Source organism: Aulonocara sp. 'chitande type north' Nkhata Bay, linkage group LG13, assembly GCF_057382095.1.
Source record: "Aulonocara sp. 'chitande type north' Nkhata Bay isolate Kocher_YH1m ecotype deep benthic linkage group LG13, A_spYH_male_GT1.1, whole genome shotgun sequence".
Classification (NCBI taxonomy): domain Eukaryota; kingdom Metazoa; phylum Chordata; class Actinopteri; order Cichliformes; family Cichlidae; genus Aulonocara; species Aulonocara sp. 'chitande type north' Nkhata Bay.
The window spans coordinates 5,516,453-5,528,975 of record NC_141356.1 but is presented as its reverse complement, the minus strand read 5'-3'; the positions used below and the strand labels follow the sequence as shown (position 1 = coordinate 5,528,975).

At 41.6% G+C, this 12,523-nt stretch overlaps 1 protein-coding gene across 2 annotated transcripts in view; it reads left to right on the top strand.

Moving 5' to 3' along the window:
- Positions 1-12,523, top strand: part of stk32c (serine/threonine kinase 32C) — a 106,133-nt gene that overhangs the window by 87,104 nt on the left and 6,506 nt on the right. For both annotated transcript variants that reach the window (XM_086258374.1, XM_086258373.1), the window contains 6 exons: positions 74-163; positions 575-678; positions 808-924; positions 6,549-6,674; positions 6,957-7,085; positions 10,646-10,713. In XM_086258374.1, the coding sequence (XP_086114500.1) occupies positions 74-163; positions 575-678; positions 808-924; positions 6,549-6,674; positions 6,957-7,085; positions 10,646-10,713 (634 nt within the window). The remainder of the gene's footprint in view (positions 1-73; positions 164-574; positions 679-807; positions 925-6,548; positions 6,675-6,956; positions 7,086-10,645; positions 10,714-12,523) is intronic.

Here is a 12,523-nt window from a genome sequence, read left to right as displayed (position 1 = left end):
TGAAAATGTTTCCTTTTGATGTGAGCGCAGATGTTTATTTAGAAAATGTTGATGGATTTTCGTGTTTCCTCAGGTCACGCTCACCTGACGGACTTCAACATAGCAACAATAATAAAAGACGGAGAGCGAGCCACGGCCTTAGCTGGAACCAAGCCCTACATGGGTAACTAAACATTTATACTGTGCATGAAAAAGAAAGCTACGAGAAAAGGGGGCCTAGCGTAATTAAGTTATTCTTTTCTTTGTAATTTTAAATGCTCAGTTGTACCATTTAACTGTCTCGGTTAGTTAAAGCTCCTAGAACTATTTGCTAGAAGGTGCCAGACGCTGTTCCTTCAATTTCTGAATACATTTTTACGCTCTCATTATCACTAAACAGGCGTGTGTGAATGATATCAAAGAAATTAAACATCCTGTTGATTTGTGAAAATGGGAGGCAAATGTTCCACTATTGTATAATGCGATTGCCGAGGAAAAATGTGCTTTTCTTATGACATTTTTGCAAAGGAATGCTCCATGCACAGGCTGTCATTATACAAGCTTTTTCTTCAGTGTCTCTCTGCTGTGCTTTCAGCCCCAGAGATCTTCCAGTCTTTTGTGAGTGGAGGGACGGGCTACGCCTTTGAAGTAGACTGGTGGTCACTAGGGGTGACGGTCTTCGAAGTGCTGCGCGGATGGGTGAGACATTGAAATTGCAGTTTTTATGTTATCGGGCTGCAAGAACGAGCTCGCCTCCATTCATTCGCTCGTCTTTCTCTTCCTCAACTTGCTGCTTTTCCTCCTTTTGTCACCTTGTCTCTCTGCTAGAGGCCGTATGACATCCACGCCAGTAACTCCGTGGAATCGCTGATTCAGCTCTTCAGTACCGTCAGTGTCCAGTACAGCCCAACCTGGCCCAAGGATCTGGTTTCACTATTGAGGAAGGTGAGTGGAGGACGATGGGGCATTATTAACTTACACTTACACTTCAGTCAGCGGTCCCCATCCTTTTTTGCACCACGGACCAGTTTGATGTCCAAAAAATTTGTGTTATTTTGTAACACGTCCTCCTATAATGTGCCAACAACATTGAGAGTAACGCCCTCCTCTCTGCCCCTTAATGGTCTCTGGTCGCTATGGTGACGCGTAAATATTTCTTTGAAATAGGGTTTGGGGACCGCTGGAATAAGGGACTCAAGCTGAACGTCTGTCATCTTTCAGTTAAATTTCCGTCCAGCAGCAACTACTAGATCTGCAAGGATCTGTCTGGACTCTGAAAATCAAATTAGTTAATGTGAATTTCTATATACATAGTCAGTAACATCGATTTATCACTGCTAATTCTGTATTATCACAAAAGGATTGTATGTAACTTGACTGAGTCCATGTTATTGCTGTCGCCTTGAAGACGGCGAGCTCACTGCTAGTGGTCGCTGATTCGTCTTTGAAGCAACCATTTCAAAAGCAGCGAGTTCGCATGTTCGTTGCACACGGTCGCGCTAACGTTTGGTTGTATTTCACTGTTTCACTGTTGTTTTCCACAGTGTAACTGTAACACACAGCACCATCCTACTATGCAGCTAGTGCAAGAAAATTTGAAAAAGGTATCATAGGAACAACTGCTTATCCGTGATGTAATATGACCCTCTTCACAGAAAGCACCTTTCTTTCTTCTATTACTCTGTCACCCAGTGTGCACAGCTCGGAGACAGATACTGTCTACAGATTTATTTCCCTCTGCCTTTTTAGTTTAAAGAAGGAGTATAAAAAGTAACTAAATTTAGATACAAAGTTGCCAAGTTAGCAACCAGTGAGGTGAACTGAATCCGGTTGTTCAGTGATGACACGACGAATCCTACTTCCGGGCCTAAAGTAGTCTGCGTTTAATATGGCTTTTGTGTTGTTAACATGTTTAATGTTTTGTATTTTCTTCTATTTGATCTCAAAAAGCTCCTAAAACAGTCAGTGATCACTGTTGACCTCCCTCGGCTTTTATTACCACTAATCATTTATTTAAGCTCAGTTTTTAAACCTTAGGATGTAACTACAGCCCAGCCCATGCAGCAGTATATGAATGACTAACCTCGTATTGTGGATGGATTATCTCAGTTGTTCTCCTGGCTGAAGTTTGGTCCTTTTACAGCATCCTGCCATGTGATTACATTTGTTCCTGACCACCGAGAACACTCACGATAACTTTTATCGAGTGGAAAAAAAGTTAGCTTGTTTATATTAAGCTAACATAGCTGTGTCGCTAGCGGTCACGTAGCACATCATTATATACCAGCTAGCCAAACTTCAGTAACCCTACAAACGTCACTGCTTTTTAGTTTTCTGTCTTCATTTATGTTGGAAGTGATAACAGAGGTGTATGTTTTAATTTGTTTCCAAAACCCCGCAGTCAGGACATGCTATATTGTATTTAGATAGAAGCTAGCGAGCTAACTCCCTGCTAACTTCTAACTCCGTTAAATGTCATAAATTCTGTTTTCATGGATGCCTGGATGTTAAACTCAATTGTTACACCTGGTAGAGCAGAACACTGATCATTTTATTAAAGATGAAAGACTTTAGACAGTTTTTCAACTCTCAGTAATGCCATAGTGATCGTTTGATATATGGACCTGCAGCGGAGTTTAGGCCCAGACACGGCTAGTGACGTCAGACTGAACAACCGGATAGGGACAGCGCCGTGAGTGAGAGGGGTGTGAGATGGACAAGCTGAGATGCATAATTTCTACATTTACAATAAAATAAATATCCAATTGCTAAAACTGAAAAGCAAATATCTACCCAGTAAACAAATATCCAAATTGTCAAATATGTATGAACAGGCTTAGCGATGAGCTCTATTCTGACGCTCAGAACGACAAAGCTCACTGATCGCTCTCAGCAAGCAGTCCATTATCTCTCATTATTAGCAAAGAGCAGTGTTTTTAGTTGGCTCAGGCCTTCGCCTTGCTGGCAAAAACTTGTAATCTTAATTTTATGGCTTGTCTTTAATCAGGTTCACGTCTTCTTTACCAGCTGGTGTTTGTGCCAACATCTCTTTCACTATGTCAGTATGCATCGCTTTCGTCCAAGGTTTAGGAGAGAAGCTATAAACATTCGGTTTGGACATTTTAATAAAATGTATATGAGCTAACTGATAAATGGAAAGGTTAGGAATGTGAATGCCAGTCCCAGGAAACTAAAGTTACAGTTTTTAATTAAGTGAAGGCAGATTAACTCTGACCCATGTTGCCTGAGTGCAGATGGTCTTCCTAAGAAAGAGGAGCAGGATGTAGAGGTAAAAAAAAAAAGTCAGCGGAGCCAGTGGAACTGATGGTGCAGGTATTCTGTGTGTGCGTGAGTGCTGTGGGGAGGGGGGATGATCCGAGACCCCGAGGGCAAAGAAGGGATGGAGAAAGAAAATGACAGATGGGATGAAAGCACAGAAACTGAGCGTGTGGGTGAGAGACGAAACAGTGCATGTGTATCTTTGTGTGCTAACTTATCATAACGAGTGTTTTAGTCTAATATTGAGACTGAAAATGTTTTCTTAAAAGCGAAAGTGTGCCAGTTGGATGAGATAACTCGCTCTGGATCAAATGTTAATAATTCTGCTCCAAACTTTCCTTGCAATAAAAACCCACCTTATTCTGCTTTGCATCAGCGTGCTGTCATCTAAGCAAGCAAAACTGTTCTGGAAACTAGTCCTCTCCTCCCCTCTGGTGATATTTCTGTAGTTATTTGAAGACAAGATTTTTGAGTGGGGAAGGAAAACTGTGGCTTGTTCAGGAGGATACTCTTTGGCAGAGTGTAAGTGCAGAGGAGGAGTGCGTGCATGTGCTCTGCGTCTGAATGACTGAGTGTTCTGGACGGAGCGACGGTCTCTTCCGCTCTGCTGCTGATCGATTACCGTGTCTGGACTCCACCGAGACTGAGCTAACTGGCCCTGCAGGAGAAAACTGAATCAGCCTGTGACCAAAAGAAGAAGAAAATAAAGCGCAGGAAGCGAGCTAACACAACAACAAAAACCACATCCCATTGTCATCTCCAGCGTTTTACCCCCGAGGTGAAAAATGAAGCACATGGCATTCCATTTAAAAACACAACTGTATCAGCACCAGCTCTTCTTTTCTCCCTGGACTGTGCGACTCCATTCATGTGTGGTGTCCATCTGTTCTGATCAGTGCAACAATTCTGATTCAACCTGATTGGAGTCAGATTTGATTAACAATTCCTCCTGTTGGTGGATTTATTAGTAAAGCTGCATTCGTCCTCCTGTTCAAATGTAGTGGCAACATAATTATTAGTTTTCTACAGAGAAGGAAGAAAAATTATGTTTTGGTCAATTTGTTTGTTTCCCCATAAATAATACCACATTTGTAGATTGAGCAGCAGAGTTGAGTATGTGGGTTGCGCCCATGAAAAACTTGCCAAACCTTCTCTTGCTAGTGCCAAACAGCTTTTTCTGCTGTTGGCTCTTCTTTAGAGCTCCTGGTACCCCAGGTGCTGACAGTCAGGGGCCTGATTGGTCCTGTTCATCGATGAGTCGGGAGTTTTCCCACACCTGTTGGGTTGTACGGTCAAAATGTTGCAGTGTTGATTGCTGCACCAATAAGGTAACAGTGTGGAGACAGTGCGGTGGCGGTGTGGGTGGCGTCTCCCTCACTGGAAAAATGCGACTTGTCATTATTATAGACAATCTCAATGCAGAGATGTCTCCAAGATGAGATTCTGCAGCCAGTGGCAATCCCATATCTCCACAGTCTGGGACCGAACTCTATCCTCCAAGATGACGACACTCTCCGCAGATCGAGGCTTATCATTGACTAGGATGGAATGACCTGCCTGCAGTCCTGACCTCAACCCCACTGGGATCAGTTTGGATGTGCTGCTTGTGCCAGAGTGACTAACACAACCACATTGGCTGATTTGTGACAAATGAAGAATAGGATGTCATCACATAGCAGTGTGTGACCAGGCTGGAGACCAGCCATCCAAGCCCCTGTTTGTTAAAAGAATAAACTGTTAAATTGCCAATATCTCTTTATTGTGTTTCTTCAGGCTTCAACCATCCAATCTAAAAAATGACACCAGCCAAGAGTCAGTACCAGACGTTTTATAAATGAAAGACTTTTATAAATGAAAGAAAGATTGTAGGAATAGTCTTAACCACTTGAGGTGAGGGCTCTTCAAAAAGAAATGAAGCTGCCTTTGACTCTCACACTACCATGATCTGAAAACCTACACAGACAGATTATAAGAATGTATAGTGATAAAACGCAAAACCAAAAAAGCAGATTTCATGGTTTCTGTATCTGCATGTCAGAAAGCCAAACGATTGCTATTAGCTAGATAAACATGCATGATCAAAAGGTTTTGACAGCAGACGTTTAAGATAGTTGGGGCACAAAAATGAAACCGATACAGGGTCCCTGGTAGTGTGCAGGCTGGCACGCTATCGTTTACTGGGACACTCAATGGGAATACGTGTTTATTAAAAAAAAATATTTTAGCTTTCGTGCTGTTGTAACTGAAAAACAGTTACTAGTTTCCGGCTTTAGAATAGTGACCAAAAATCACATCCTATATCTCTTAAACGATTTTCCAAATCTTCCATGGAAAGCATCAAAAATCCAATCTCCATCAGGAGTTTTCATAAGGATTTAGACCAGGGGTGTCCAACTCCAGGCCTCAAGATCAGGTGTCCTGCAGGTTTTAGATCTCACCCTGGGTCAACACACCTGAATCAAATGACTAGTTCATAACCAAACCTCTGGAGAACTTCAAGACATGTTGAGGAGGTAATTTAGCCATTTAAATCAGCTGTGCTGGATCACGTCTAAAACCTGCAGGACACCTCGAGTCCTGGACTTGGAAACCCCTGGTTTAGACAAAGCACTCACACTTTGGTTGATGTCTGTACTGGTCTGTTGTGGTGCAAATACAATGTTCTGAAACTGGACTGGTTAAAGTGCAAAGTTGTTTTGTCTTGTTTTTTGTGGACTTTGGAAATTTGCACAGCCCTGTGAATAATTTTGCTTTATATTATTAAAGTCACAAGCAGAGAAAAAAAACGAATATAGGTCTCCAATGATAAGTGAGATGAACTGCTCGTCACATTGAGAATGGTTGCTCAAGCTCACCCTCACATCCGCTCCCATTTTCTCTTCCCTTTGAAGAGATGATCCATTTTATCTGTTCCTTTTATTAATGCAAGACTTCCAGCCTCTTGGGTTTGATCATTTTTATTAAAGCTAATAATCTTTATTTATAGTCTTTTTTTTAACTCTTGCGTTCACACAAGGCAGCACCTCTACCAAAACAATGTAAGGTTCACAGTCCTGCGGGTTTAACATATCATTGAGTTCAACACATACAAGCATATTAGTAAGATATAGCAGATGAAAAGGGATGGCAGGTGGTAAAAAGGAAAGGAGGGAAAAAACAACTCATGTAAGGGTTTTATTTCACCTCCCGTGGAGATCAGCCTGGCTGTGAGCGAGGAGAGAAGGTGCGAAGGTGATGTTGCTACTCAGAAAGTGATGTTGATGAAGTGTGTGTGCGTCTTTTCTTTCCAGCTACTGACAGTGAACCCAGAGCATCGTTTCTCCAGCCTGTCTGACATGCAGACCGCTCCCTACCTCTCTGACGTCAACTGGGACGCTGTGTATGAGAAGAAAATGGAGGCTGGATTTGTTCCCAATGTTAGTGTAAAGCCATCACATACCTCGCTCTCTCTCACACACAGACTGAAGCACTCCTTCATGCTTGCTGATCATAATGAGCATTTTTGGCAACTAAATAATGCACGCTGGCATGCAGCGTCTTTGCGGTGCACTCACCTTATATTCCTGCTTGCATGTCAGTGCATTCATGTGTGCTGTTCCCTGTTGATGCTCAGAGCGCGTGCACTCTGTGGTCCATTTACGATGGATGCTGCTCCTGTGTTTGTTTCTAATTATCTCGCGTGCATCTCGCTCACACAGAAAGGTCGCCTGCACTGCGACCCCACCTTCGAGCTGGAGGAGATGATCCTGGAGTCACGTCCTCTTCACAAGAAGAAAAAGAGGCTGGCAAAGAACCGATCACGAGACAACAGCAAGGATTCACAGTCTGTAAGTGACACGGTGCTCTGCACAGAGCTGCTGCGTCCGTTCTTTTATCTCATGAAGCAACACTTAGTGTGATACCTCTGATACCAACAGCTTTGACTTTTATGCATAGAAGGCACAAACTAAACCATTAGTTTGCAATTAATTTGCTTCTTAGTGAGTCGTGAGCGCTACCACTAAAGAAACTTTTTAAAGCAGTGTGTTGGTAGCTGCTGGGAGTTTTGATTTGATTTTAATGCTTAGAATATACATGATCAGGCATAACAACCTGTGACATGATAACACTGATTATCTGTTCATCATGGCACCTGTTGGCAGCTGGGACATATTAGGGAGCAAGTGAACATTTTGTCCTCAAAGTTGATGTTAGAAGCAGGAAAAATGGACAAGTGCGAGGATTTAATTAAGTTTGACAAGAGCCACATTATGATGGCTAGACAACTGGGTCAGAGCATCTCCAAAACCACAGCTCACGTGTTCCCAGTCTGCAGTGGTCAGTATCTCTCAAAAGTTCCCTGATCTAAAGAATAGTGAAAACCGGAGAACTGGTAAACACTGTAACCAAATAAAAGTCAATAAAAATAATAAAAAGGATCCCAGTCCTCAGAAAGGCAAAATGATCTCCATCTTCTTTCATATTTAGTAACCAGAGATGAAGTCCTCTTAGTAGTTATATAACCTCTGCATTAAAAGCACTATGTTCTGTTAAGGAGGAGGATTTTGGAGTCACGAGTATGAAGGTGGAATTGTCACTGCATCTGTTAAAAGGCCTCTTCTCTTTGATCATACAAAGGGATCATTTTCGTTTTTTCATCTTCAAAAGAGTTATTTTCTCGTAGGCACCGATATGATTTGTTGTTTACCTGTTATTTTGATCTTTGTAGCCTTACCTCCAGCAGATTAGTGTGGTTTTTGCTTTGTACAGTTAGGTTTTTGTTAACTTTTGGACAATTACACATCTTCTATAATGTAGCCTTTGTGCAGCACTGCAGTAGACTTTGAATCCCAGTCCTTGTATGATTGTGCAGACTTTCAACTTAAGATCAAAGGGGTTTAACAAAAGCATCGCATTAACTGTTTAGGAATTACAGTCATTTGAATACACAGTCTCTATTTTTAGAGATTGAAAATACAAAGATTGTTTTTAGTACTTGGATGAAGCCTAGAACCATGGACGTCACCCATGGCCTTCTTGTCAAGTGTAAATGGTGGTTTTGCATATTGTGATAAGTCGCGTGTTTTTCCATTCATGAAAGCATCTCTCAGTTGTAGCCTATGAAAGTTAAATGCCTGCCTCCTTGAGAAGTTTTTGCTCGGTCCTTCTCTGATAGGCTCATTTTGTTTTTTTCAGCCTGATGATGGGCTCCTTCATTTCTATGTCAATCCATTTTTACAGAGAGTTTCAGTGAAAAACTACCAAGTAGCTTCCAAGTCCAACACTTGGAATCAGCTCCGTATCTTTCATCTGCTTCAGCTCATGAAATAATGAGAGAACCGAGCACGAAACATCTCATCAATAACCTGCTTACTTTTGAGCCTCTAAATATGAATTCTTGCAATTCCTAAACAACTAATCCAAAGCTTTTTTTTTTCATAACCCTTTAATTAAAGGTGAAAGTCTTAACTTCACTGAACAAAATTACAAAATGTGTTTGATTGCCCAGATACTTACAGACAGACTTAACTGTCATTGCTAAAAGCGAAAGATTATGAAGGGAACACCAGAAGAGTCGTGTAAATTATTTTTACCCACTGCATTACTCATTGGTACAGTTTTTATAAAGAGCCCGGGCCATTCCAGGATAACAATGCAGCTCAGGCTTACCTTTGTCTCCGCTCTGTCACATCCTGTCAACACTGTATATTTTTAGATTGGCAGTGAGCCAGCTGGCATTTTTTTTCCTCAGCTGTAGTGAATTACCTGTGCTCTTAGCTCTGTGATACAGTAGAAGGATAAAGCGAGACACCTGTGTAATCATGCTCACAGAGGCAATACAGTACAGTTTCTATATCGTTGAATACTTGCTGTCGATCCTTGGAGTCTCAACCCCCACCGGTCTGGCCAGTTTGCGTCCCCCTACCTGAGCCCGTTCTTCCTGTTAAAACAGATTTTTTTCTTTCCACTGTCACCAAGTACTAACTTGATTGTTCGGCTACGCTCACACTGCAGGCGAAAGCGCATCAAATGCACCTTTTTTGACCCTATGCGACCCATATCCGATCATGCTATGACAGTTTGAACAGCACAAATCCGATATTTTCAAATCCGACCTGGGTCACTTTCATGTGTGGTTTAATCCGAGACATATCTGATGTCTTAGAAAGCGACTGCTGTGTGAATGTTCATGTCGCATTAAATCCGTCTTTTAAGTCACTGACATAAGACGGACGCCGATTATCAGCTCTGGAGAAGACAAACGAGAAAGCATGGCGGCCATTGTTAAAGCACGTGCTCTCTTTTTTTCTCAGTGTCCTTCTTTCTCTAATTAATCTCTGTAGCCGCCATTTTTACTTCCGTAAACAGAGTGCGTTGCATGTCTTCTTTTGCGCATGCGGGCCGTGAACCGTTCACACTAGAGCGACATTTTATTTGTCGTGTGAACAACCAGACAAAAAAAATCAGAATTGAGCATTAAGACCTGCAGCGTGAACGTAGCCTTAGAGCTCTCTCTCTATTTCTCACTTTACAATATAAAGAGCTGTTGTTGTGATTTTCCACTGTACAGTTAAAATTGAATTAATAGGCTGTTCTGTTAAAGGATGAAATGAATAATCCCCAAAAAAGAAAAATTATTGCAGTTTAAATGTTAACAATTTGAATTTCAGTTCGAACAACTACAGCAAAACAAAAGGATTTTGAGGTAGCAGATGAATAGCAATGCAAGATATAAATGTCCTCCTCATTTTGCCTTAATGCGTGATGAGGTCTGCTGTCTGATTTGTGTGTGCTGTGAGCAGGATCAGTGTAACTGCAGCAGTGCAGTCTCTGTTTCTTTGCCTTGGTGTTATGTTTGATTGAGACATTATTTACCACAGACGGGAGACGTCCTCTCTGTATTTATGAAAAGCAGCCTGCACCCATCAGACGCTCCTCATGACATCAGCGCGTGTGCGTGTGTCACGTGTTATCAGGGCTGATGAACATGTGCAAAGAGCGTGCACCTCTAACAATAGGGTTGTGAGGCGCTGTGTGTGGAGCACATACATGCGTGTGTGCCCGCTTGCGTGTACTCATACTGCGTTATTACTGAGATTATTAAATTATGAAGCCTTCGGTGCCGTTGTCATGGCCCCAAGTGCTTTTGGAAATATGAGCTTCTATTTTCGTCTTGGGCCAAACATCCAATTTGAGGAGAGCTCACAAACAATTCATGACTTGTTTAAAAGAGCAACGAGGGGGAAGGATGAATATCCCTGGGAGGTCACGCACTTGACAGATTGAAGTTGACGTCAAGTTTTGTTTTGTGTTTTTTTTTTAATCTGCGGTTCTTGATGATGCTGATGATGATGAGGTCGATGTGTAAGGTGACGATGAGTGTGCTTTGTCTGTCATCTGCCTGCAGGAGAACGACTATCTACAGGAGTGCCTTGAAGTGGTGCAGCAAGAGTTCATGATCTTCAACCGAGAGAAGTAAGAGAACAGAAGAGCAGCAGACCGTCTATAACACGGGCTAAAAGCAGAGGTTTCTTTTTTTTATTCAACGCAGCCAGAATGAAATTAGCTACCATTAGTGTCATCCTTTTAGAACGAATGCAAAGGACAGAAACATTCCTGCCACTTGCCTTGTTTGCCCTTTAAACAATCGGATTGATATCCTCAGCTGGAGCTAAATTTAATCTTCTTTCATGTTTCTTTTCTTAGATTGTGAGGCAACATAGGGGTTCATTTGTCTTTGATCTTAAAGCTATCTCGCAACCTCTTATTTTTGGGGGGCAGCAATCATATATTTAGAAAACCAACGGCAGTAATTTAGCTAAATTAGTGACACTTTAATTACAGTTAAAACTAGATATTTTGCCCATAAACCCCTGAGACAAGAGGTTGGCACATTTTACTGTTTCTTTTATTAAATTGCATAAAATCCATGCACAAAAGACAAATTGAGACTTTAAAATGATATAGCAGTTTAAGGTAACAAAGCATCTTCGTCCTTGTCCTTGTTTCCCTTGCTAGAATCAACAGTCAGCTTAACAGTTATGTCACAATCATGTCAATCAGGAACCAATGCAGGCACAGGGAGAACATATAAGAGGCTCAGTTGATCAGGAGGACCAAAGCAGGTGCTGTCTTCCTGCTGTAAAGTGTCGGCATTAACCAGTATGCTAGCATTCAGTCCTGTAATAATACATAGTTTCAAATATGTTAAGGTTCTTGTTTTTCAAGGTGCTACTGGTGCTGAGAAACATCTGGGGGGGAATGCAAAAAAATACAAATTTCTCACAGCCTGTGCTTGTAGATATTATATCAAACTTAAACGCCTTTACTGTTTAATCATGAAAGTGTCTCCTTTTACATTTTTCCCCATGCAGATGTTTTTGCATGCTCATTTCATAAGATTCATGTAAGAAACGGACAAAAAGTAGAGTCTTACACAATGTCTGACTTGTGAAAATAAACAGTCGTGTGAAAAAAGTTCCAAAGGACTCTTTGCAGTCCTATAAAAAGCTCAGTACATTGTTCCCTCGTTTATCGCTGGAGTTAAGTTAAAAAAAAAAAAACCTGTGATAGGTGAAAGCTTTATTTTTTTCACTCACTACACACTTTATACACTTTTCTCAGACGGGTAACTCAGACGGTAACTTCTACCTTCCTTTAACATGTCCACAAGTCCAACTTTTTGTGCAATGGTTAGCATCTTCCTTGACCTTTTGGGTGCTACCGCAGGTGACTCTGACGGTGCAAAGCGTTTCGTCGGCATTGTTGTGTTTGTTGGGGAGAAAACTTACAGTACAGCACTTCACAGTCACACTGCTAGCAACAGAAGATTTATGTATTTGACAGGCTGAACGCATTCTGTACTGTACAGGAGATACGGCACGAGATTGATTGACAATGGTCTACAGCCAATCAGGACGCAGAACACAATGTGCTGTTTAAAAAAAAAAAACCATGCAAAATTGCACCAAAAAAAATGTACAAAAGAGCGAGGCCGCGGAAGATTAACCGCGTTATAGCGAGGGACCACTGTACACCCTTACTGCTTCCATAGGAATTAAGAGTATAAGTAGCTGCTGCACTTGATTAATTAGGCATCAGCAAGTATGGACGCCTGTCTTTAGGTGTGGAGCATTCACGTATGTGACAATGCCGCAATCGTTCAAGGAGTCTTCCATGCAATGCTCAGCGAAACTGCAAAACACCTGCATCTCAGACTGTACAGGCAACAGTTAGAGTGTTAAATGTTACATTTCATGACAGTACGATTAGAAAACGAGGGAGC